Below are 27,830 nucleotides of genomic sequence, written 5' to 3' on the forward strand. Positions count from 1 at the left end.
TTGAGTCCTTATAATACCCTCAGTGAGGTAGATGTTCTTGTCTGCATTCAATGGATGAAGATATTAGGAGTCAGCAATGGAAATCAAGCCTCAGCTTATTATTTATGGTTGCCTGTAGTTGGTTTCATTCATGTGACCTAGTCAGTGGTTGGGAACTATGGGCCACTTCCTTTGCTGTGTCTTTCCTGGTACCAAGTGTGGTGCTGAACTGAACACAGGAAGTTCCCACACATTCAGGTTGTGGGTTGGCTGATGGTTGAATTTGCTGAAGCCTGGCCCAAAGTTTGGGCTTCAGAAAGAATGTTATTGGGGTGTTGTACGTTATCTTCCTGAAAACTCAAACTTGAAGTTGCTTTGTCTAACCTATACGCCTCTCCTTGCCCAAAAGCCAGTGACCTGATAGCTGTTATCCACTGGGTTTGGTTCATGTGGATTCTCTAGTAGTGAAAACATTCCCAAGTGTAATGTGTAAGCTAAAGTGCCCAGCTGATTTACCTGAGAGAGTCTTAAATGAGATGCTTGGCTCAATCTTTCATGACATTACTGAGCACTCTCCGTGCTCAAGATACAGAATATATGAGTTTGGCCTAAGGAAACCAGCAGAAGCCAGTCAGAGCAGAGAACAGTGTCAGGGCTGATTATGAGGGAGCAGACTTTCCACATTGGTCCAGCTTGAGCTGGAAGGAGGTTTCTTACAGTTCTTCCCTGTTGGGGAATTAGAGTCAGGTCAAAAGATCTTTGGTTCTGGGGCCTGCCTGGTGATGGAATGCTTAAGTTCACGCACTCTGCTTCAGTGGCCCAAGGTTCACAGTTTAGATCCTGGGTGTGGACCTATGCACCGCTCATCAAGCCATACTGTGGTGGCATCCCATATACAAAATATGGAGGAAGATGGGCACCGATGTTAGCACAAGGCTAATCTTCATCACCAAAAAGAAAAAAAAAGATCTTTCGCTCACCCATCCGTATTCACTCTACTGTCAGAAAATGACCAGCTGCTTCCCTCCAGAAGCTTCTGACTACGTGGAGTTTCTATTAAACCATCCAAACTTCTTAGACAACACTTTAAATCTGGTTTTGCTGCTGGGCATGCCCCACCTGTCTCCTTCCCCTGGTTGTGCTCCAAGAGCTGTGGATTTCACACTGTGTGAATTCCATTCTGTTCACTTTCTATTAAAATTTTGGATACTTATGGTGAATATTCTGTGCTGCTGAGAGAGAAGCTGGGTACCTGCATTAACCCAGGTGAGTGAAGCTTGTCCTTTCCCTGCAGCTGACGTGTGCAGTTACCAAAACTGCTGCCTGCTGGCACTCTTCCCAGTACCCTCCACCAATAACATTTTGTGTTTTGATCATTTTTATTCTTAAATCCTGCCACATGTCATATGCTTTTCCATTATTCTTTCCTTTCTTTTCCCCATGAAAACTTTTTGAGAGACACAATGAAAGTTTGTCCATCTGTTTCCCTCAGCACCTCTCACTGCATGTTGTGCTTCTAAGGTCTCTGTCTTTGCTGCGTTAAATCTTGCCTGGGTCTTAATTGGAAAGCAAGTAGGGCCAGTCTCCAAACTATAGTGTGTTTAGTTAAATCAAATTAAAACTTTTGAACAGGTAGATGTGGAAAAGGATGGCTGAGCATTTCCACAAAAGCATTTCCTGAAGACCTGACCTAGGCCAGACACTGGCTCTAACAGGGTGGATGAGGCAGGGCCCCTAAATCTCAGAGCCTTCTGGTTTGTGGGAGGAGAGCAGAGACAGTGTGAGTGGGTGGGCCAGTGTAGGAGAGAGTAGACCATCACCAGGGAAAGAACACAGGCCTTTGGACACAGCCTCTCACCAGCTGCCGGGCTTGGCCACACTCTCGGCCTGCTGAGGCCGCTCCCTTCTGTACAAAGGGACAGTGCCTCTCTGATCAGATGATCGGACAGCATGCACACCTCTGGCTCAGCAGCCTCCCCATTCATGTAGCATTTTTAGGACCAAATAAGAAGATAATGCAAATGAAAATCATTGTAAGCTGAAATGCTAATAGTTTTAGTGAAATTCAATCAGAGCCCCAAGAAGAAAACTAACATCTCATTCTCTGGATGTTCAGGAAATTTTCATGCAAGCAACACTGAGCCCAGCAGAAAATGATGGGAGTGCCAGGGAAGAGGACTCCAGGTGGAGACAAGGAAGATCTCGACTGGGCTTTGAGAGCTTGCACTCTAGAGGCAGGTGGACAGAAGATGGCTCTGGAGGGGCAGAGACAAGAAGAGGTGCTGATGGATTGGGACATGGGCCAGGCCGAGGCAGGACCTTCCCTCAGGGAGCGAGTCTGGAGTTTCATCTGTCAGTGAGGCATTTTAAGGGTTCCAAGGGAAGGCTGCGCAGGCCCGGCTCTCTGAGCCCCACCACGTTTGCTTATTTGTGTAATTGAGCCCTGTATTGGATAAAATTATATTCAGAAAAAAAGGGTTTTGTGACTTCATGAATAAAAAACAAAGAAACCTGCAATGAATCCCAGCCACTGGGGATTCAAAGCAGGGAGCTGACATGCTGTGCTTGGTTCTTTTGGATTGTCTTCAGCAGAGAGCTGTGTAGCCACTTTAACCTTGTAAAGTCTCATGAGAAGTGAGAGGGGCAGGTGAAGTGTCAGCAGCCACCCAAGCAGGCCTCCTGGGGTGCTGGAGGTCATCTGGGCTGTTGGGGATGTGGGAGTGGCCCTGGGGCTTGCCCTGCCTGGGGCTGTACTCCATCTCCATTGGTCTCCACTTGCATCTTCCTTGTCTTCCTCATCTTCTTCCTCTACCATAGCATGTTCACACACTCTTTCCACTCGCCTCCTGACCCCTGGTGCCACCAAGGAGAGAAGTGCTGAGGAGGGTCAGGGCCTGATGAACATGTGAGATAGAGTGGAAAGAAGAGGAGCTGGGTACAGCATTTGGCTGGAGTGCTGTAGTGGGCAGCATTGTCTGAAATAGGGAACCCCAGGGTGCTGGGGTAAGGAGAAGCTCTATATTCTGGATGTCTGGTGTGAGATTCCCGCAGGCAGCTGGAAGAAGGTCCTTATTTCAGGAGAGATCCCTGCACAGCATTGTATTCTGGCATTTTGTCACGGTCAGGATACCTGCAAGAAATGTGGCCATGCTGGAGAAATGTGGGTGCTGTTAGGTCAGAAGTGGAGAAACTGTAGAGTGAGCTCAAAAGGAGAGAAATACTGAACATCAGAGGAAATACTGAACACTAGGCTCTGAATGTTGGAGGCAGAGATCTCTCTAATTGAGTTTGCCTCTAATTGGAAGGAGGGAGGCTGTAGGCAGCCCGTTTCCCAACAGCTCCTCACCAGGTTTAGTGAAAATTGGCACACACTACAGGTGACTGCCACAGGACCATGCACGTGCCAAGACTGGAGGCTTTAGGAAATTGTGTGAGAAATGAAGTGGAGTCCACCAATGGAATTTCCATGTTTGCACTGGAAAGCCTAGGAACGTTTCTCTGTTGTGTGTTTGGAGAAATTTTTGTCCTGTGATTGTATTTCCCTTTTGCTTTGTTACCACATCGTCTTCCTTTTCTCTCTCCATCTCCCGTTCCCTTAAAAAAAAGCCATACAAAATGATTTCCATCACAGATTTTTGAAAAACAGGACACAGTGATAGCTATTAGAAATGATAGCTTGCAGAGCTAGGAGACAAAGCTATAAAAAGTTTGCTCATATTCTTCCGGAAAGGTGTTGTTTTGGACATAAAGCCATTGCTGTCTGCAACACTTAAAACAAAGAATTGTTTTTCTTTTAGACCTGAGTTCTGCCGTCCTTCCTGTGGGTATTTTCATACACCCCCACCCCACCCCACATACTCAGTAGAGGAAAGGTGAGAAGGAAAAAACTGGGGGGGAAGGGTGGTCAGAAGTACCTAGAACGGAGGGTGGGATGTGGGGGAGAGATAACAACACTCAATCCATGAAATAAGTTGAGTATAGCCACAAGCCAGAGGTCAGTAAAGCAGGTCCCTGAGATCACATGCCCAGGGACTGTTTGGGGAAAACTTTCTTTCATTCTTTAAACACATATATTAAGCACCCTATGCACACAAGGCAGGTGGTAGCATTAGGGATCCAAATGTGAGTTACACTGATTTGTCCCTGCTCTCCTGTTGAGGAGAATAAGGGGAGGTGAACAGCAGTTAACACCCAGCCACTGAGCTCATTGTAATTACAAAGGAGAAGTCCAAGACCTATAGATGAGAGGATCAGACTGTATTATTGGGGGTGATCAGCAGAGTCCTCTTTGGTAGACTCAGATTGAGGAAGAAGTTCATGTTGAAGTTGAGACCTGAAGGATGAGTGGCAGTGAGGTGAAATTGGGGCAGGTGCTGTGAGTTCCACATGGAGATGCTGGTAAATTTGAAGCCGCAGGGAACAAGAGTCTGGGACTTTTAGGGGACAAAGAAAGGGCTGGAATTGCTTAGCATGAGGGAGGTGTAAGTCACATTGTCTTTTGCATGTGGATGATACACCATTGGCTCAGCCTTTATTTATGTCAAATCTGAGCTCTTTTCAGTCTCTTGTGCTCCTTAGAGTCCAGACTTTGAGAAATGTGTATGTCATCAGAAAATCCACACACTTTCCTTCTAAAATATCAGTCAAATAGGGAGGATAGTACACAACCTAAATTAGGAAATCCTTGTCTATTTGTTGGCATTTTGTTCTTGAAGCTGCAGTGCTTAATATCTTTCTAGGCATTTCTGTCCACAAAAGGTCAAAGTTGATATTTTCTCCTTAGTCTGTTGATTGAATTTTGATCTGCTGGCAGAGATTTAGACCCAACTGGAGAAGAGTGGTCTTTTTAAGTGTGTCAGTTATCCCATGTTGGGGGTGTTGTGTGATGTGGTTGGAAATAGCCAACCTTTCACCATTCTCAGTCGTGAAAGATACTCTTCTGCTCTGATGCTGTCAATGCAGGTGCCCAGTTATAGGTCTGATGGCGGCAGGGCTGATCTGTTGGCTTTTTTCATGATGTAGCTCTTGCACTCTGTGCAGTAACGTTGAAGGGGGTGATTCTCCTGGAGTAAGCTCTCAGGGGAACATCTGAAGGTTTGGTCTCTGTGCAGTGCTTTTGTTGGAATTGAGCCCATAACCAAGGTTGGTTAAATTCGTTTGTTGCCAGCAAATAGCAATAGTACTGCTATTTCCATCTGCTACCACTGCTTTCAGATCCTTCTAATTAAATCTCCCAGTCATCGGTTTTTGAATGAATGTTGTTTTGTGGCATTTGGAAAATTTGTCACGTAAACCTTTTTGGCTGCAGCCCATGCATTCAGTCTGTGTTGTTCTGTACCCTAAAGTTGCATCTATGAGTATTTTTAGCAGCTAAGAACTCTTCTCTGAGAGTGAAAGAGATTGTTTTCATGGTTTGCCCCCTGGGTGGGCTTTGGGCTCCTTTGGTTTGTGATTGTTCATGGTGGGTTAGCCATTCTGCACTCAGAGTCTTCTTGGTAAAGCTGCTAATTAAGCACCCTTTTTTCTTTGTTGTTCTTAGAGTTGCAGTAAATAATAGTTGAGGTAGCTGAGAGTTGAGGGGTCCTCTAAGTAATTCCTAATAACTCATTAAAAGTTATTTTGGGAAGAGGGAGATGGAGTTTTCCATGTAGTTTAAGCTGTCATTTTAGTTTCCTGCTTTAGGTTTTTCTTTGGGCTCTGAATGATGGAGGTGGAGATGCCATCATTGAATTTCCTCCAGTTGGAGGGAGGCTGAAGGCAGCCCCAACTTCCCAAACACAGCTGCTCACCATGGTGAGTGAGCAGTGCCAGTGAAATAAATGCTTAAAATAAATCTCATTCTGTCTCCCTGTGAGAGATATGACAGACATTTCAAAGAATGGGATTATGGATTATTGTGGCACAGGAAATTGCAGTGTCTATACACTGCCAGAGAAAACACACTAACGTTAGAAACCGGCAGCCCTTATTCAAATCCAGCTTTCTGCCTACTTCCTGTGTTACCTAGGCCAAGTTAATTCACCTCTCTGAGACCTTAGTTTACTCAGTTATAAGTACATATACTGCCTAATTCTCAGGGTAGTTATGCTGTTAAATGAGATTTCATATGAAAAGCACCTGGAGGATAATAGGTATTCCATAAATGGCAGCTACTATTTTTACCTTATAATTGAGGTAGAGTGAAAAGATGCCATACCTCACGAGTGTCGATGAAAATAATCCATAACCAATCTATAAATGAAAATTTGGGTGAGTTTATTCTGAGCTTAAATCTGAGGATTATAACCCGGGAGAGTCTTTCCACAAAGGAACAGAGCACTCCAAAGAAGTGGGGGTATAAGGGTGGTTATATACCCTTAAAGAGGGTGTTTCACATATGATTGAAATGTCCCTCCCACAGTAGTCACAAGATCGCCCTGTCGGCACAGCACTTGATGGACACAGCAGGTAATGGGTCTGCTATCTCGGTGGGCATAGCAGGAGGCAAGTCTATTGTCTCAAGCTGGGCGGTCACAGGTGTACGCAGCAATCGGTTTCTAGCCTGAAGAAAGATACTTAATTCTCAAGGAGAGGCCAACATTGGGAGGGGGAGGGAAGTTGCACCTGTATCTCAAGGGCCTTTGCTCTTGCCATAGGGAATCTCTAAAGCAGATATACAATGCATGCTCAAAGGCCTCGGTCAGGCCCTTTTGGAAAGACAAGGTCAGGCCGAGTTAGGTTTATACCAAATGGCTTCCTCATATACTCCAATATATCCTATTGCTTGCCATTTTTATTTGTCATTTTCCCCTTTTGATCTCTAATCTTTTGATAGAAAGCATTGATGATCAAAATATTGTCCCTTGGCACGAGGATGGTTGCTGCCTGCCCTGGGTCCATCATGTCCCTCGGTGCTAGGCTTTTATTTCATTTATTTGCCTAGTCGTCCATGTTGAGGGGAAATAGTGGACAAGCATAGAGTTATATATATATTAACAGAGAAAGCATTTCACGTCATGCAATTTCCAATTAATTTTAGATTGTTGTGCAAACATTGTATATGTGCTTTTCTATGGCACTTCACATTTACATTGTATATGATTCTAGAACAAGTACAGTGACAATAATAACTCAGCATTTTTGAAAGGATTAGTCTGAAATGAATTCTTAGTCATAGTCCCTATCAGAAAAGGATGTTTGTCCAGGGTTATAAGACAGATCAACCGTCTCAAGCCATTGAGCAATCATTACTTCAGTTTGTATGCTACTCTTACAACACTGTGTAAAGAAAACAACAATTAGTTTGAATATTATGACCAGTACAAGGATTCCAATAAGTAATAGAAATAGGAAGTCCAATCTGGATTGAAAAAGGGAACAGGTACTGAAAGGTAGCTAACCAAACAATTCAAGACTGGGTGTCAGATCTCATAAGGCATCCACTTGCTGCTTCATGTATTTTAGCAGAGATGACACATTGGAAGATTCATCACGTATAAAAGCACAGCATCCAGTCTGAATGATTGTATATGTACCACCTTGGGATGCAGTAAGACTATCTAAAGCCATTCTGTTTTGAAGGACAGCCCTTCACATTAAAGACATTTCAGTATTTAATAAGGCTATTCTTGCTTGACTATCATTAAGGGCTTGTTGAGTAAATTTAGTCAGATCTTCCATATGTAATAATGACATATTTTAGCCCCAAAGAAGAAGCACATATAGTTGCAAATATAGCCGAAATGATGCGGGGTCGGTGAGCCGAGGAGTCGAAAGAAAGATTTCTTAGACTCTCAAGATCTGGCAGTAGTGCTCTTTTATTTAGAGAATAGTGTGGAATAGCATGGGGACAGGACCCATGGGCAGGCAGAGCTCCTGCTGCTGCCGCTTCTGCTGCCCCCGCTGGCATGGGGACAGGGCCCATGGGCAGGCAGAGCAGCTGCTGCTGCCCCCGCTGGCATGGGGACAGGACCCATGGGCAGGCAGAGCTGGTGCGTGGGGACAGGACCCACGGACGGTCAGAGCTCCTGCTGCTGCCGCATGGGGACAGGACCCATGGGCAGTCAGAGCTCCTGCTGCTGCCGCATGGGGACAGGACCCATGGGCAGTCAGAGCTCCTGCTGCTGCCCTGAGTTGAGGGTTAGGGCTAATTTTATAAGGCATGGGTACGTGACTTATTTTTACTGGAAAAAAAGAAAAGATGATGTAAAAAGTCATTAAATGATTTCAGTGCAGATGGGGTCTGGTTATTGTGCGGTCATATAACTTTAGATACGAATCTGGCCATATAGATCGGCATGCAGGTGAGGATGCCCTGGGCTTCTCTCCCTGGGGCAGTCCTAATTCATACCATTAAAAAAAGTCCACTGGGTCGTATAGTTTGGCATGTAGGCCAGGTCACCTTGGGCTTCTCTAGCTGGGGCAGCCTTAATCCACATCGTAACCCCCCCCTGAACCCATTTGGCCCCGAAATCTTTTGGGGATATGGACGACGGTCAGTCTTCTGTAACTACTTCCAGCTGTACAAGGTCGTAGAGCTGTCCCTAAATGGGGCCATACGTATAGGTAGGAAGTTCAGTGGACCGGAAGGCTACACCCGTGGAGTCCAAGCCTGACAAGGTGTACAGATCCTCTGGAGACAAGAGAATCATTTGACGAGAGGTGGTCCAGGAGGTGAAACTTTGTTGACATGCGGAAGACAAACAATGAAACAGACAACAAATTATAATAGGAAATACTAGCAATATGATTAACCCAATGAATAAGGTTTTGATAGTAGTCTAGAAACCTGGTCCTGACCAGGAGTTAAACCAATCGTTTAGAGATAGGGTAGGGTCAGACATGAACTTAATTTGGTGGTTCATATCACATAGGAAGCCAGAGATATTTTGATGGTAGTCAGGAATATAAACACAGCATTAAGTTTTTATAATGGCACGAGTGCCCCCCTGTGCTGCTGTCAAGACATCCAGTGCCATTCGGTTTTGGAGGACTGCCTTACGCATTTGGGACACTTCTAAATCAAGCAGCAAAAGGCTATGTTGTGTATCATTTTAATGCTTTCATAGTAAATTTGTTTAGAGCTTCCATGGGCCAGATGACACTTTTGATTCCTAACTGGGGAAGGAAAATTGAGGCAACGTGGTCATACCAGTGGAACACAGAGCAGGTCCAGCGCTGTTGCAGGTTGGGTAGGTTAGCAGGAGGAGATATAGTAAAAGTAGTTCTACCTTGCATCCAGACAAAGCCTAGAGTGCATCGTCCAATCCATCCAGGTGGCAGCCAAGGCCATAAGTTGGAGCCACATAGCCACTGAGTGCCATTAGGGGCTAACCAACGAGTGCTGGGCTGTCTATTCTAGTCAGTCTCAAACCAATCAGTATTTTTTTAAGGTTATGATATGAGAACACATATGACAGGGAATTTTCCCATAGGTCGGGTGCTATTAGGCTATGTATCACAGGTGTGATTGGTTTGTTCCCAACATAGAGTGGACTTTTACTGAGTTGATCACTAGCAGGAGGGAGCCAAATATATTCGTCACAAATCTGATATAGTCCATCCTGTGTGTATCAATAAGTTGGGGACTTTACCTTTGGAACTTGTCATTTATGATCCACCTGTGACAAGGTGAATCTAGTTAGTATTTGGGCAGTAGTGTTGAAGGAAAAGGTTTGCTTGTGGCCAGGGAACTCCCAGGTATCAGAGATGGATGGCCACAAGGAAACATTATGATTAGTAACAGATGAATCTTGCAGAAGAGAAGAGCTAATATCCATGAATGTGTACTATACCTTCTACTGAAACATAATTTTTTCTAAAATCACCCTCATTTTATAAAAGTTAGCCAAATTAAGATTAACTGGTCTGCCAATTATTTACATAAGTGCAGCAAGAATACCAATTGATTATGCAGGCTTTTTTAAATCTGCTTTGCTGGAATTTTTTTTTATGAGGAATCTCAGATTGAATTGTAAAGGCCTCTTGAGGCCAGAAAAGCCAAGCCAAGGACTTGCCATCAGATTTTGCCTGCGGTACCTCCAGATTTGGGTGGACTCCTCTCTTCTCGAGGTCCCCCAAAACATTTTGAGGTTCCTTGCACCTGCCAGACAAGCAAGCTTCCTTACTTACCGGGTAAGATTGCCAGAATCTCTGTAAACAAGGTACCAGGCCCATATTTCCAAGTGGCTTTAATTCCAGAAAGTCCAATCTTTGTTCCTGAAAAGCTGTGTTGTCATATCTGAGCCTGTATGTTTCTCTCAAATATGACATTCCAGTCAAAGCTTTGGTAAGATAACCAATGTGTCCTGTTATAAGGAGACCAAATTCTTATTGAACTTATGCAAATAACTATATTGCCACGAAATAACCATACTCACTCACAAAGAGTTTCTAAATTCTGGAGGGATCAGGTAGGGAAAAAAAGTTATATGTTTCAGTTTTTCTCATAAAGGTATAATTTCACCAAATTGCTGTGTCATAGTTAGCATAAGAGAAAAGATTTAAAGATTTCCTTAAATCTGAGAAAACAAAACATCAAAACTCAGCAATATTTCACATAGAAGTCATAAAAAATTATAATCATCCTCATCAGTTCACACAGTCCTGTATAATTGATTATTGAGTTTAATCTTCTGTTAGCAGATCTATGAGCACAGTTTCTCTGTTAGAATTTTGTAATTTCTTACCCAATTCAGTTTTACACTCTGAAAGTTTATCAGAAACCTATAGTTTAGAACCTTTGTCATAATCCTTTCCAGGAATTTCTCTGAAGACGAAACATTTGCAAAAGCAAAAAGCATCACAGTAAAACAACAACTATCTGCAAATGGACAAAGGACTCAAAAGGGCAATTAACAAAGAAACTTGGTTACTTCTGTGACATACAACACTTCAAGATAACAATTGGAATTATGACTGATAACCAGGACAGATCAGAATTTTAGGAATGTTATGTAATTTTAAGACACCTATATTAATAACATTCACCCACATAATACCACCTGAGAAAGTTTATCATTGCTTATTTGACAATGCTTCCCATGTAATTTAGTATTTTCAAAAGAAACCCTTTTACTCAGGACTTGAATATTTTTGACGAGAAGCTTGTCAAAAATATCAAAAGACTTTAAAACACTTGTTCAAACAAAGCTCGCTGTGAAATAATGCTCAGGTATCTATTCAAAGTGATAACAGAAAGAGTCAAAAATCTTAAGAGTGATCTCAGTCATTATTTTAACAAAACAGATTTGTCTTTTAGGTAGAGTTAGAGCAGGCCAAAAGTTCAAGAAAATTATCCTTTGAGAGAAAACCAAACTTTAATTTCTGTACCAGCTTATTTTTAACATTAAAACTCATTCACTTAATTGGAGTTACTTTAATCTTAGTCTGCTTCACCAGTCGTAAAACTCCTTTCAGAATTTCTCCTTCACAAACCTTCTACAACTTTCTTTTTGCCTTCAGAATTTGTCCCATACTTGCTTTCTTCCCTTATAGTACATTAGGACAAATTTATCTTTCTTAACCCATCAAACAAAAATACTTCCATTCTTTATACCCTCTTTACTGAAAACATACATTTTAACTTTCCTTGAATACAGAGCTGTTTTCCTCATTAATTTCCAGTAGCTTTAATTATATAGGTTAATAACTTTTAACCCTTAACAGACCCCAGTAAACACTGAAAGGTAAGCAATTACGAATTGTCTTTCATACCAGCATTATAAACAGTTCATAATTTCAGAAACACGCCGCTTTACAATAAAACACAAGGCATGCTTTTTAATAGACCCAAACGCTTTTAGCCTCTTTACAATAAGAAGCCAAAAGTAAATAACTTAGGTACGTTTAGCAATAATGTTTCAGTGTTCTATCCAATTCAAAAATGACCCAGATACTCAGGTTTTTATCATTTAACTTAACTTGGCAAAACTCAAGATTGCTACCAAAACAATTTGGAAGCTGTTTTTTTTTTTTTCAAGTATACAGACCATAAAACAGTTATTGTACCCACAAAAACTTCATGAGACATTAGACAAAACTGGTCATCATTTAAAGCTATTATTTTGCTGACGAATTTAACAATGTGAACTTATTTGACTAGTAAACCCAGGCTGCATGCCTGCATCATATGCAAATACTGACAACTCTGACAAGACTATTTTCAATCAAACCAACAAACTTAAACAAGCTTTCATTTACCAAAGGTTAATTCACATCAAGTTAACTTGAAAGACATTGGATTAATTTCTACTACATTTAGAATTTATGTAAGCGATTACTTTAAGCCAATTAAACCGAGCTCTTAATTTGGCCATACCATCCGGAGGTAAAAATGTCACACATATAACATACATAAGACATACGTACACAGAGACTGCACAGCTATCGTTTTTTTTTTTTTTTTTTTTTTACCAATATTTGTGGAGGAGACACTCAAGATGCTAGATTTTTTGGCAAGGGCACGCTTATGGCTGTTTTTCCTCTCCCCTCCTCTTTCTTTCTTTCTTTCTTTTTTTTTTTTTCTTCAGTCTTAGGAATTAGTGATGGGCTAGATAGTAGTTCCTGGAGAGGGGAGATGATAATCCTTTTCGTGATAAAGGAACTAGGTGGAATCTGAACTGCCTCTAGAGCTGTATTTCCAGTCTTGCAAGGATTTTCTAAGGACAGTTGCTCTTGATTTCCCAGAAACTGGATTGTAACTCAAATTACATTCCAGGTTGATCTACCTGTCCAACTGCATCACAAAGGCACAGAGAAACCCCTCAAATTTTCTCCCAGATGGAGTTAGAACGCATCCACAGGGTGGGTCTCTGGGGATGCTTAGGAGCCTTCCCCGTGGCGGTAAAGCCAGTGTCTGACTGACAGCAGCTGGAGAAAGGGTGCAGAGGCCGATTGCGGGTGTTGACAGTTATAAGATTTAGTCAAGTGCCACTCAGCCTGGGCACTTTGTCTCTGAGCCAGCAAAGTTGAGGTAGGGAAGCAGGAGGCAAAGGCCTGGAACTGGCTGGAGGCTGGGGCTCCCAGCGCCAGGTTTGAGAGTTAAATCCCTGGCAAAAGGCTTATTTTTCCAATTTTACAGAAACAACACATCAAAAACAATATTTCAAACAAAAGTCATAAAAAAATTATAATCATTTTCAGTTCATTCAGTCCTGTATAACCGGTTTTTGATCTTAATCTTCTGTTAGCAGATTTATGAGGTCATCAGTTTTTCCATTATATTTTTGTAATTTCTTACCCAGTTCAGTTCTATGATCTGAAAGTTTGTCAGAAACCTGTATTCCAGAGTAAGCGTCAGACTCCTTTCCATGAATTCCTCTGAAGATGAGACATATTTGCAAAAGCAAAGAGCACCAGAGTAAAACAACTGACTGTAAACAACAAAAGACTTAAAAATGGCAATTGACAGAGAAACTTATTATTCCTTTGATAGACGACACCTTAAACTATTAATTAGAATCATGACTGATAACAAGGACAGATCAGAATTTTAGGAATGTTATATAATTTCAAAACACTTACATCAGTAACATTTACCCACATAATACCAACTAAGAAAGATTATCATCACTTATCTGACAATGCTTCCAATGTAATTTAACAGACCAAATAAGCCTAATTAGTTTAGAATCTTCCACCTTATAGGAAGAGAGAGCAAATTTCTCTGTGAAGTCTCAGGGGCCCTCTGAAAATCCTCAGAGAAATTCTCTTCCTTCATTCAGGTCAAAGGAAAACCTGTATTTAGGACTTGAATATTTTTTTTTTGAGAGAAAAGCTTGTCAAAAATATCAAAAGGTTTTTAAAACACTTATTTAAACAACGCTCACTGTGAAACAATGCTTAGGTATCAACAGCAAAAAAACCTTAATAGAGAGACCTCTGTCTTTTTGCACCTAGGAAAGATAAACATAGATACAACAAAACATAGGTCTTTTGTAAACTAACTCAGAAGGAAAAACTTTTATAATCTCTTTATCAAGAGCAGACTAAGAGTTTAAGAAAATTATCCTTTTAAGAGAGAGCCAAATTCTAATTTTTCTACCAGTTTACTTTTTCATATTAAAACCCATTTACTTAATTAATTTCAATCTTAACCAACTTGACCAGGTACAAAACTCTTTTCAGAATTTCTTTCACAAACCTTCTACAACTTTCTTTTTGCCTTCAGAATTTGTCCCATGCTTTCTTTCCTTTTCCCCTTTCTAGTACATTAGGACAAATTTATCTTTCTTAACCAAATAAACAAAAATATTTCTATTCTTTATACCTTCTTTACTGAAAACACACATTTTAACTTTCCTTGAATACAGAGCTATTTTCCTTATTAATTCCCAGTAGCTTTAATTATATAGGTTAATTATAACTTTTAACCATTAACAGACCCTAGTAAACACTAAAAAGGTAAGCAATTGTGAATTGTCTTTTATATCAGCATTCTAAACACTTCATAATTTCTAGGAACACATCACTTTACAGTAAAAGATCCAAAGACTTTTAGCATCTCTGTGATAAAAACCAAAAGTAGATAAACTTAGATGTTTAGCAATGTTTGTGTTCTATCCAATCCAAAAATTACCTAGATACTCAGATTTTTATCACTTAACTTAGCAGAACTCAAGATTGCTACCAAAAAGAATTTGGAAGCTGTTCCCCCGCCCTTTTTTTTCCTTCAGTCTTAGGAATTAGTGATAGGCTAGGTAGTAGTTCCTGGAGAGGGGAGATGATAATCCTTTTCGAGATAAAGGCACTGGGTGGAATCTGAACTGCCTCTAGAGCAGTATTTCCAGTCTTGCAAGGATTTTCTAAGGACAGTTGCTCTTAATTTCCCAGAAACTGGATTGTAACTTGAATGACATTCTAGGTTGATCTACCTGTCCAACTGCATCATAAAGGCACAGAGAAACTCCTCAAGTTTTTGATTTTACAGAAGGTCAAGGTTCTGCTCAGGTCCAGCCTGAACTTAACCTGGACTTGGTGACAACAGAAGAGATGATGAGCAAAACAAAGAAAGAAAAGAAAAGAAGAGATCAGACCTCGCCCTCATGGCCTCTTCCAGAGGGTTATCAAGATAAGAGTCACACAACAGTTCCTATGCTGGGCACACAACCCCAGCAGGACAGTTCACAGAATAAATCACAGGTCTCCTACCCTTATAACTGACTCAGTAGGTGACAAAAATACTCAATGAGTCAACTGTCAAGAGAGGGCACCCCCACTTAGGGTTGCTGGGGTGATCTGGCCCAGAAACCCAAAGTTGGGGCTCCCAGGGGTGGAGCCTTTGACTCTTGAAAGATTTCTTTGTTTCCCAGTTGCAAAGCTCAAAAGGCGACAAAAATGGCCATTGAAACTCTAAGAGAGATGAAGACATTTGGGTTAGTTCTATTCAGAAAAACTTTTTGTAAGCGCTTACTTTAAGTCAATGGACTAGAGCTCTTTAGAAAAGAAGAAGGAGATAAGCTCTGAGATTCCAAAGGCAGCTGCAGAGGAGATGGAAGGAATAAGTGGGCTGGGACGGTTTCTGACTTCTTATCCTTTTTTTTTTTTTAATTCAGATACAGTCTCTGCCAATTTACGGTTAGTCTCCTGTAACTTTCTCATTATTACGTTTTGAAGCCTCTAAATGCCAGTCATAATAAGCTTCCCATTCTTTTGCTTTAGTTTTAGAGCCGGCTCTTTCTACTTGTGCATGCAAATACAGTAGCTTTGAGATATCAAACGTTCCCCACTTTGGCCACTTAAGTCATTCTTAGTTAATCCTTCCCATTTTGTTAGATACTTGCAAGCAGTGTTTCCATACAGGAAACCAGCTGGAGTCCTATTGGGAGGTTGTCCATCTGGGATCTGGCCGGCTTTAAAAGCTTGTCTATTTTTTTTTTTTAATAAAGTCTGAACAACTTCTAAGGACAGTATAGTGGGTCAGAAGTGTGCTGCTTGTGAGTGTTACTCCCTATAGAAAGGTCATAAACACTCTCTTACGTGCCTCGGTTTTTCCCTCCGGCTGCCTAAGACCGCCGTGGGAGCTCGGAGCGCGGGAGTGACCAGCCCTTATGTGCGCATCCTCAGACGAGCCTGTAATTAATTACCGTGAATGAGAGTGGAGTTCCCTATGGGACTGCTGCACGTCGAGATGATTGATCCTCTGACACTCCTGCTGAGGTCCTTAGTCACCTAAGGGTGCCTTTTGGTAAAGGCCAGGAGGAGCAAGTGTCCCTTTTCTTCGGAGCTGAACATGTTCAGTCTCTCATTTCTCTATCAAGCAGTTTGTTCAGACTTCATAAACACAATTATTTCCAATTTAAAGCCAAATTAAAAGGACAACCAACCCAGCTCACTCCAAGCTCCTCTAAGCTCCTGCAGCTTAGGAATTCTCTCTAGGTTTTTCTCCACCTAGGAAATGTACTGGTACCCTTCAAAACCTCTAGTCTTAAGACCTTACCCAGCTCATATAAACTCTTGGACCGTCAACTTAAAATAAGGAGGTCCGGGTTTCAGGAGAACTCACCAGGGTCACCTGAAGAATGCAGTGATCCGGCGGGGCTCAATGGGCCGTTATTGGTACCAAATGCTGGTTCAGTGTAGATTCCAGGTGGCCTCTGGTGGGTTTCTCTGAAATCCTGCAGACTATGCCACGAACTGTCGACGAAAATAATCCATAACCAATCTATAAATGAAAATTTGGGTGAGTTTATTCTGAGCTTAAATCTTAGGATTATAACCTGGGAGAGTCTTTCCACAAAGGAACAGAGCACTCCAAAGAAGTGGGGGTACACAGGGTGGTTATATACCCTCAAAGAGGGTGTTTCACATATGATTGAAATGTCCCTCCCACAGTAGTCACAAGATCGCCCTGTCGGCACAGCACTTGATGGACACAGCAGGTAGTGGGTCTGCTATCTCGGTGGGCATAGCAGGAGGCAAGTCTATTGTCTCAAGCTGGGCGGTCACAGGTGTACGCAGCAATCGGTTTCTAGCCTAAGGAAAGATACTTAATTCTTAAGGAGACGCCAACGTTGGGAGGAAGAAGGAAGTTGCACCTGTATCTCAAGGGCCTTTGCTCTTGCCATAGGGAATCTCTAAAGCAGATATACAATGCATGCTCAAAGGCCTGGGTCAGGCCCTTTTAGAAAGACAAGGTCAGGCTGAGTTAGGTTTATACCAAATGGCTTCCTCATATACTCCAATATATCCTATTACTTGCCATTTTTATTTGTCATGAGTTATTAGGGAAATGCCAATTATGATCACAATGGGAAACCCGTACAGTAGCAGATGGTTAATATAAAAAAGATAGATAATAGTAACTGTTGATGAGGACATGGAAAAACTGGAACTCTCATACATTGCTGGTCAGAATGTAAAATAGTGCAGCTGCTTTGGAAAACAGTTTGGAGACTTGTCAAAAAGTTAAATGTAAAGCTACCATATGACCCAACAATTACACTCCTAGGTATCTACCCAAGAAAGGAAGACACATGTCCACACAAAGACCTGCACACAAATGTTCATCCTTATTCATGGTAGCCAAAATTAGGAAACAACCCAAATGAATGGATAAACAAAATGTGGTGTATCCGTTCAATGGAATACTATTCCCTAAAAAGGAGTGAACTGCTAATATATGCAACAACATAGATATACAGAATCCAGACATAAAAGACTTTAAGTTGTGTGATTTTATTTAATTGAAGCTTGTGGAAAAGGCAAGATTATAGAGATAGAAAACTGATCAGTGTTGCCTGGGGCTAGGGTGTGAGCTGGAATTGTCTGCAGAAGGAAATGAGAGAACTTTTTGGGGAGGTGGAAATGTTCCTAAATCTGGACTGTGGTGTTGAATGCACAGCTGTATAAATTTCTAAAACTCACCAAACTGTATTGAAAATGAGTGACTTTCATGGTTGTGATACTGTGATTTATAATAAGAAATACATATTTGGTTTTCATTCCAGTAAAGGTGTCTGTTGTTATGTTAATGAGGTGACTTTTAGAGAGCCCCTAGTTAACCTGAGAGCCATGTGGTTAGAGGGTTAGAACTTGCAGTCCCGCCCACATCTAGGGGAGGGGAAAGGGAAGGAGATTAAGTTTATTCACCAATGGCCAATGATTTAATCAATCATGCCTATGTAATGAAGCCTTCATAAAAACCCAAAAGGATGGAGTTCAGAGAGCTTCTGTGTTGGTAAACACTCTGAGATTCGGGGGGAATCGTGCACTGGGAGAGAACATGGAAGCTCTGTACCCTTTCCCCATACCTTGCTGTACGCATCTCTTTTATCTGGCTGTTCCTGAGTTATATCCTTTTATAATAAACCAGTAATCTAGTAAGTAAAATGTGTCTCTGAGTTCTGTGGGCCACTCTAGCAAATTAATGGAACCCAAGGAGCGTGTCATGAGAACCTCGCATCTATAGCCTGTAGGTCAGAAGCACAGGTGATATCCTGGACTTGCTGCTGGAGTCTGAAGTGGTGGTGGGGCAGAGGACAGTCTTGTGGGACTTGTGGGATCTGATGCTATCTCCAGGTACTAGTGTCAGAATTGAGTTAAATTATAGAAACACCCAGCTAGTGTCACAGAACTGCTTGGTGTGGGGAAAACCCCCACACATCTAGTGTCAGAAATGTTGTGAGTGTGGTAATAGTATGAGTAATGGACAAACATGTGAGTAGTGTAGGTTTTCCAACACAATGGTATATAAATTGAACCTTATATTGAGCTAGAATTTGGATCACATGATTGTCTGATAAATTATGCTTTATATTAATAATTATGTTTTAAAACATAGCATGGTTTTCAGAACATGTGTGTTCAAGTGGACATGAGTAGGAATGCCTGCCTGCCTGCCTGTTTGAGTCTTTTCAGTGGATTAATTTAGGGTTATGTGCCCCCTGCCTGTTGCTACAACAGCTTCTCATTGTTGTTAGAGGAATTTAAGGCTCAAGTAGAAAGATATTTGGAAAGGAACCCAAAAAGATCATACTGTCCAAAAATAACATTATAAATTTAGGCTTACGTGGTCCTATTCTTTTTCCTATGAATGTACAGTCATGCGTTGCTTGACGATGGTGATACGTTCTGAGAAATGCGTCGTTAGGTGATTTCATCATTGTGTGAATATCAAAGTGTACCACAGACCTAGGTGGCATGGCCTACTGCACACCTGGGCTATATGGTGCTAATTTTATGGGACCACCATTGTATATGTGGTCTGTCATTGACTGAAATATTATTATGCCACACGTCTGTATATTTATTTTTACATTGTTAAAGTTAAATATATGCAAGATGTTTTAAAATGACTGCATAAAGTGAGCATTTTCCATGATGTTAAACATTTTATAAATAGTTTTAATTGCTGATTTATGAGTATTTGTTTTGGTACACCTTTATAGCCTTGTGTATTATTTTTCGCAAACTTTGCTCATCTGTTACTTTTTATCTAATTTCTACTTGGATGATGTTCATTTTTAACGATTATATTTCCTTAGTTTAAATATCTTCATATCCACTCTCCAGTTCTTTATTGGACCATAAGTCATCTGCTTTGTAACGTAAAATTTAATAGAAATTTTAAAACAAAATGTCACAAGTTCCATACAGAAAACTTAGAGACTGATTACCAAATTGAACAATGAAAAAAAAATCTAATGCCACCAAAAGAATAATTTATTGTCAGTATTTTGGTACATATTTTTCTATATTATTTTCTTTCTCCTATGATGTATAACAAAAACATACTATCCTAGATATACTGTTATATTGGCTTTATTTTTCTTAGCAAAATGTTCCCATACTATTATATATTTCTCTACAGTCTGTTAGTGTATGCCAACTAATATGTCTTTTGGATGTATAATTTTGTTAACCAAACCTATATTTTGAAAATTTTGATTATTTCCAGTTTTTCTTAGTAACACTTGTTCACAATTTTTCATATTATTTTCTTGGGATAAGTGTAATAACCCTACTTAAGTTATGTACATTTTAAAAGTTTTTGGAAAACTTGTATTGAAAACTTGTCCACCTGAGACATTACATCTGTATTCCCAACAGTGTTACGTCATGTGTCTTTTCCCTCATGCCCTCATCAACAGGAGATACTAGGGATTTTTTTTTTCCCCTAACAATTTGATAGATAAAACCATCCCATTTTAACTTACATTTATTTGATTACTGATGAATTATATCTCTTAAAATAGTTTTATTGGCATTTTGTGTTTCTTCTTTGAAGAATTCTAACATCCATTACTTTTACTTTTTTCCTGTTAGGATTTCATATTTTTCTTACTGAATTATATAAGCCCTTTATTGTTTAAAAATATTAACTTTATTATATTTGAATATTTTCCCCTATTGTTTGCCTTTTAAGTTTGGTTATTGATTAATTTTCATTTCCTGGAGATGAAGATTTTTACCTGCTTGAATTAGGGACCTTGAGGAAATCTGCTCCCCTAACGTTCTTTTGTTAGAAACTAAAGTAGATAAAGCCAACAAAGAGACTGTTCAGAGTAAGTTATGGGAGTTCATGGAATTTTCCCTGGAATAAGCAGCTGGGACTAATTTGTGTCTTATAGTCTGCATATCTGCAGAATCTTCAAGATATCAGTTGATGGTACTACATCTCTGATGGTTATGTGCTGCCGATATATGAATTGCTAATGTGGTTTCTTCTGTAAGACACTAGAGGATCTTTTATTTCTGTTTTCTTAAGAGTTTCTCTGCTTTCTTCCCTTTAATAAATCATGCTTGTGAGAAGCTTCATACTCTTATCTCTAAAAAATAAAGTTTACTTGGAGATGAAGTATTTCTGAAAAACAGAATGTCCATAAACCCAAGGATTAAGTAATTAGCACTTCCTGAATTGGTTAAAATTCTAATAGGAATTTAAAGCATGATCATTCCTGTTTATTATTTGAAATTTAGAGACCTTGAGATAGTTACCTGTCACTCCCTCCATAAGTTCTTGCTCTGACTTTGGCGAGGCCTCTCGCTGCCAAGTACCTCTGTCCCTGGTCCTGAGAATCAAACCAGCCTGCATCCAAGAGGCTCTTTCGTTCAGAGTCTGTGCAGAATGTCAATGCCTGCTCTAATTGGGCAGGAACTGAACACAGCTGGGCTCTCACAGTGTGTGTGTCAAGTTCAGTTTTTGATGGATGTGAAAGCAGTACCAAGGTGTGGCAGGGTGACTTTCCCCTTTGACAGAGTCCTGGGCTGATCCTCCCGGGGCCTTCCTGCCATTTCAAAGCAAATTGTGGACTTACTGGCCCAGGACAGACTGGCTAAAGCTGTCACTGCAAATTGTAAAATAAGGATCCTTACTCTCCGGGTGTCAGTGGGTTAGTTCTGTTAGTGAAGGGCTGATTTGCCACTTTGCTATTCATTGAAAGATCCCAGCTCAACTCCCGCTGAACAAAAGGAGAAGGGGTGGAATTCAGATAAAACCCCTGGTGTTTTGAATCCATTAGACCTCTGCTTTTTACTCCCATGTGTCTCAAAGTCACGGGCGGCTTCAGATCTCTCAAAGTCAATCACATATTATTGTAGTACAGCTATTCTTTTCACTTGGAATAGAAAAAAGAGGTATCATTTTATTAAACCTTTGGGTTCTGGATCCTCCTGTATTTAGTACAGATAGATGTAGAATAATTTATGTCAATATGAGGATTACTACTAGAGATTAGCAAGGATTTGTTCTTTGGGGCTTGTTTAGATCCTGGCTAAATATGGATAACTATATTTAGAAGGGCTTAACTACATTTACAGATATTCTACTCCTTGAATAATAGATCACTGGCATTCTTCCCTGAGCACAGATGTCTTATAAGCGTCTACAGTTTAAATCGTGGATTATCCTCTATTGAACTGCGCCTGACAGTAGACATTTTCTCACAATCCCACATATTCTGCTTTGTTGTTTATAAATTGTATCTTGCTACTCTTTATGATCTCTTCAAGAAATAGATGGTTATGCTTATTATTACTTCCACTGTACACAAGCAAAGAATATTATGTTATGAGCTCATTGAGGGCCTGCTTTTTGCCCAGAACATGGTACAGTGCCCTGGCTATTGAGTATGCCCAGTCACTAACACAAAGCAGCTGACCTGGCCTTTCCTTACAAATATATTTCCTGTTTCAGTAGATGATTAATCCTTAAGAAATCATGGTAGTACCTTTGCAGAGTGGGTAGGCCTACTTTTAGGGGTGGATATAACCCTGAAATTGATTTTTTCTTACTTTATATGCTTTTAAACTTTTTTTGGAGGGGTTTAGGGAGATTTTGGGAAACTGAATACCACACAAATGTAAGATATTATGTATTTAAAATCTTTGTTCTCAAGAGGTTTGGAAGCATTGCTTCTACTTAGATGGTAGATGATCACAGTGAAATGAGCCCGAAGTTGTTTGTTCCAGAGTATTAAGAAAGCTTGCTTCTAGATACACATGTGGGGATAGAGTTGCTGGCTGGCTATGGGATTCAGTGAACTATACCCCAATCTTCCCAGGCATTTTGATACATTGCAGTTAGCCAAGTTACTTCATAAAGCCATCTTATAAATTCAGCAGGGAAGAGAGTCCATCCTATCTTAGAAATAAGGAAGCTGAGCTCCAGAATGGCAACATGGCTAGTAAGTAGCAGTCAAGATTAGAACCTAGTTCTCTAGGCTTTGATTCGTTCTTCCTCTGTAGATCTATCCTTGCCTCTCGATTTGGGTGCTTGTCCCAGTGGAACCTAGCGCAATGTTTTCTTTCTGACTGTCCCCACACCACCCATATGCTTGTTCATGAGGCCACCTCTGAGTGCCCGCCAGTGTTTGGGAGTGCTCTGGAAAGCCCCCTTAGTCATCCTTCACAAACTCCCATTTTGACCACATGTCCAGAGCTCCAGCTGTCTAGCTTTGCCCTGAATCCTGGTGTTATTGTGCTAGATTTGGAGATTGAAATTAATAAGCGAATTATGGCTTTGTGGGTAGACTTCCACTTGGCAGAATCTAGCTCTCACACCTGGGTGGTTTGCAGCAGGGATCTCCCTCTCCATGTCCTGCCCTATTGAATCTAACCTCCATTCTTACCATGAGGCCTCACAGATCAGTGTGCAAGCTGACTTTGACATCTGGTATTCAATTTACAAGCATTTATTGAAGGAAAGGCCCAACAACAAAAATTATCAGGACTTCTCAATCCTCATTTAGTGTTTTCAGTTGATTAATGACACATATGACTTTGTGTTCTTCATGTTATCCAGCTGTAAAATGAAATAGTACCACATATTAACTTTAATGAGTTAGGCAAATACGTGTATTGTTACAGTATTGATATTCTTTATAAGAAAGCTATTGTAAGAGCCCAGCTACCAAAAATAGTGAAGAAATTACCTGGATATTAGCAAATTTCAGGAGCTTAACCTAATTTCAGTAACAATAAAGTGAAACTGTTTTAATGCTAGGTAGCTCAGTTTAAAAGGCATTTTCTCTTCTGTTTCAGGAAATGTGGCCATAACATTTTCTTAAGAGAATCTTTTATAAAGGAACATATTGGGGCTACTATTTTTCAAAATAGGTCTTATTTGAATAGCTTAGATAATATGTGGTAAAATGTTATGAGCAATAACTGTGAGCAAGAGTAACCAACAAGTAGGCATTAGTGACATTACTGAATTTCACAGCAGAAAAGTCTGAAAGAAATTTGGGTGGGTCAGAGGAGGAGTGTGATGGAAATAGTGCCCTTGACAGCTGAGGGCACTAAGAGGGGTACTAAGAGGAGAGTGTGTTCTCTTTATAAATTTCTTGTTGAGTACTAATGTCCCTGCTATCTGCTCTGTTTGGTTGTTCCAGGCAAAGAAGTGGTATGTGCAATAGTGCTATGACAGTCTTTAGTAAATATTTTCAATCTGAGAAGAGTGGATCATTTAAAATTCCTTTTTGACTTAACTTTATTTTTTTGAATAGGAAAAACATTCACAGGATTCAAAAGTTGAACCATATAAAAAGCATACTCAGAGAAACCTCATTCTCATCCCTGTCTCTGCCACTCCCAACCCATCCCCCATAGGGTCACCATTTTCATTAGTTTTTCCTATGATTCTTTTTGTAAAAATTAGCCAAATGTACAATTTTCCTTTTCCATAAAAAGTAGCATACTAGGCACACCCTTTTGCATATTGCTTTTCCGTTAACACTGCATCTTGGAAATCATCTCATACCAGTTCTGAGAGACCTCATTCTTGCTGGCTGTTTAGTACTCAATTGTGTGGATACACTCTTGTTCCTTTAACCAGCCTACTATGAGTGGGCATTTACGTCATTTCCAGGATTTTGCTATCAGAAATAATGCCATCATAAAAAACATTGTGCATATGGTATTCCATATTTGTGGAGAGAGAATCAGTGATTGAAGAGAAACACATTAGTAGTTTTTTAGAAATTGCTGAATTTCCTTCCCAACAGCCGTGTATGAGAGTGCCTGGGGAGCTGTGCTTTATGTAACATTTCAGCGCTTTTATGTAACCTGTTGTAGCTCTGAAGCTCATCCTCCCACAGGTTTATGTACACACACCTGTGTATGTTCACACCCACCCACCACGTGGGCAGCTGAGCATTGAGGAGGTCGAGGCTGGGAGAGCTGCCTTCCCCAAAGTCTGTTAATGGCAGAGACATGAGCAGGTTCTTGATGGCTTGGTCTCGTTGTCTTCCACCATCTTATAGTCATAGGACAAAATGAGGGAGGCAAAATGAGGGAGGACAAAATTGGTGGTGTGCAAAGTAGGTTACTCAGGGTAATATTGATGAGTCTAGGAGAAATAATGCCCGTGGTTGTTAATTTTGCTGCCATAATGAAACTTTGTGACTTGGAACAAGACGCCTATTAAGGGCCCAGTTTTTTAATCTATAAAATGGTATTAGTCTTTGAAGTGGTATTCCTACTATTCACATACCAAGAAAAAATCTTCAAAGGCAAAACATAATATTATTTTTATTATTACCTTAATAGTTAGGAGACGTGGTGCTGGGATCCCAAACAAGTGGCTGCTTCAGATTAGGGAACTCTTTAAATAAAGGGATATCCCACAGTAGACAACCGTGGGTAGGGCAGCAGTCTTCATCTTCTGCACCATTCAGGCGTCACTGGCCCTCACTCCTGGGTCTGTGGGACTGAGTCTTGGTGGAGATGCTTGTAGGAGGCATCAGGGCAGCAGGAGGGGAAGGGGTTTCAGCCTTGAGTCCTGGTGTTCTCTGAGCTCCAGGGCTGCATCAGGGGAGGCTGTTTCTTGATTGTGTGGAGCTTCAGTGTCAAGTTCCAAGAAAGCGTACCTGTCTCTGGTGGTGATGAAGAATAAAGAAGAAACATTTAAAATGCCACCGGGAAGAAAGACCTGGTTACTCAGTTTATCACAGAAGACTCTACTGAGATGAATTGTAATTTAGGGCAGAGACCTGAAATTGCTCTTCCTTGCCAAAATAAATTGATTTCTTTGGCTGTCTGAACTTGATTTCTTGAACTGGACAGGAGCTAACATAGTCTAAATTAAACTCATTTTTGATTAATAAAACTGGGTCATTTTGGGCTGCCTGTGTGTGCTTCTGAGTGTCTTAAAGCACATTTAAAAAAGCCCACTTTTGTTTCACTCTCTTTTCATAACTCATCTGATTTAGCCAGCATAACACATAGCATTTGCGCTCACCTTTCCCTTGGCATTTCACTGTAGATTTGGGGTCTGTTTCTGAACTTCCTCACAGCTCTCAGGCAGACTGCGGCAGGAGGGCATTGCCATATACCTGCTAGGGCTGGGCAAAGGCCAAGGAAGGAGCAATCCTGACCAGGTCTCAGGGAGCTGACCTGCCTGCCTGCCCCAGGGGAGTAGGATGTGGTAGTGGGCAAGACAGTTAATTCCTGCCTTGCCCAAAGAGAGCTTTGTTGTCATGGTGCCTTTCCTCATTTTCCTGCTGCTGGTAGCTTTGCGCTATAATATTTTGAAGGTGTTATTTACACACAGGCCAAAGAACTCGATCACGGAGGAAGAAAAGTTGTGATTTAAAAAAAAGATAATGGCACGAGTATAATGATTTTAGAGCAGTCTTGTTCAGATAAGTCAGAGCATTTTTGCTTAGAGCTCTCACTCAGCAGTTGGCGCCATTGGCTTCCTCCCACTTGTTGGAGGTGTGTGACATAGTCAAGCCTCGAGTGTGGCATTGTACCTACTCTGCCCTACCTCTAGAATGTCAAGTGTTGGACTTGCTTGGAAAGCACAGGGGAGGCTCCTATTGTCTGCCCTTGTCTCCCTCCTCCTCCTTTCTCATCCCTGAGAATGAGAGAGTGCAGGAGGCACCACTGATGCTGGGGAGTGAATCCTGACTTAGAGACTCCAACAGATGTGGGTCCCCACTGGAGGATCAATGATTTGAATATGGCTTTTAGAATATTCTGAAATATAAATACCTAGGAATGTTAAAACTATGGGAAATGTCTTTCAAAAAACATTGTTGGAAAATGTAATCTTTGTGATACTTTATTTCTATTATTCTTTAGATATCTGAAATATTGTACCATGTGACTTAAAAAACGGATTGTCTTTAATTTACCTTTTTAATGAATTGGTCACGCTAAGTGTATTTAGAGATATGAAAGACTAGAAAAATAATAGGGAAATAGATGTTTTCCTCCCTTTTAAAAAACTTAAAAGAGTAAAAGTCACGGTGGGAGTGGATCTCCTGAATTCATTGTCTCTCCCAAATCCCCTGCTTTTCACACTTTAAGCTGTATTCACTCATCCCTCCTTGTTTCTTTTTGTGAGATCTTTTCAACAGCATGCAGATTACCTACCACTGATGAAGGTTTTTCTTCCTTCTATTTCCAGTGCACAGAGGCCAAAAAACATTGCTGGTATTTTGAAGGACTCTATCCAACATATTATATGTAAGTATTTGCATTCCTCTGTTGGTTTAAGTCTGTGGTCACATCTTTCTCTGGGAATTATTTCTTTAGTAGATCATAGGACTGGTTATGGGATGGAGAAAGCCCTGTCTTGGGAGGCCTTTACCCCTAGTTTCATCTGCATCTACTCGTGAATGAGCAGGCAGCCTCCCTGAGGACACTCAGACCAGTTCCTTTGAGGACAGCATGAAATACTGGGTGCTATGTTCTCTGATGCATTGTTAGCTCATACGTGATTGGTCAAAGGGGCAAGATGTCTGTACAAGGCCAGAGTTATGTTGGTTTATACAAATTTTGGTAGGCAAAGGGAGCAAGGGTAGTAGGAGTAGAATTTTGAACTTGAACAGGACAGGACAAAGTTCTCAGCCCCACTGCTGTGACTGTGTGTGTGAGGTCTCAGTGATCACCTGGCCCTGGGCCCACTCCCTAGCTGGGTGCAGCCACAACCTTGCATGGTTCTTCCTGTGCCCTCAGCACCTGCCAGTCTTACTGTAATTAAGGCATTGCTGCCTTTTCACCCTATTGTTTTTGTGTATTTTTAATATCTGCTATTTAGCTACTAGCTATGCTGAGCCACCTGCCTAGGTGGCCAGATTAACTCTCCAGGTTATCAATTATTATTTTTGATTGTATTTTGAAGTTCTGTAGGTTTTGAGTGGAATGCTCTCAACCAATTTTTCCCAAAACTGTTTTTAGTATTGAATTTGCAAAACATGAACTTTTTCAGTAATGCATATATAATCATATTATAGCAGAAGCACTATATATTCTAGCATATAGGGAGATTGGACAGGAAATACATATTAAGTCAAGAGGGTTATTTCTTAATTGGCCAGGATGTACATTGTCTTACCTGTCCTTTTTGGGGAGTTTCTAATCTTGAAGAGACCAATGTAGGAGGAGGAAGGCTGCCTGGCTGTCAGTGGGGATGAAGCACAGAGAAA

General features: G+C 40.8%; 1 protein-coding gene across 2 annotated transcripts in view; it reads left to right on the plus strand.

Annotated features, from left to right (window-relative positions):
* Positions 1–27,830, plus strand: part of VOPP1 (VOPP1 WW domain binding protein) — a 119,176-nt gene that overhangs the window by 33,306 nt on the left and 58,040 nt on the right. For both annotated transcript variants that reach the window (XM_014830284.3, XM_070496054.1), the window contains exon 2: positions 26,810–26,868. In XM_014830284.3, coding sequence (XP_014685770.3) covers positions 26,810–26,868 — 59 coding nt within the window. The remainder of the gene's footprint in view (positions 1–26,809; positions 26,869–27,830) is intronic.

The sequence above is a fragment of the Equus asinus genome, chromosome 1, assembly GCF_041296235.1.
Source record: "Equus asinus isolate D_3611 breed Donkey chromosome 1, EquAss-T2T_v2, whole genome shotgun sequence".
Classification (NCBI taxonomy): Eukaryota; Metazoa; Chordata; class Mammalia; order Perissodactyla; family Equidae; genus Equus; species Equus asinus.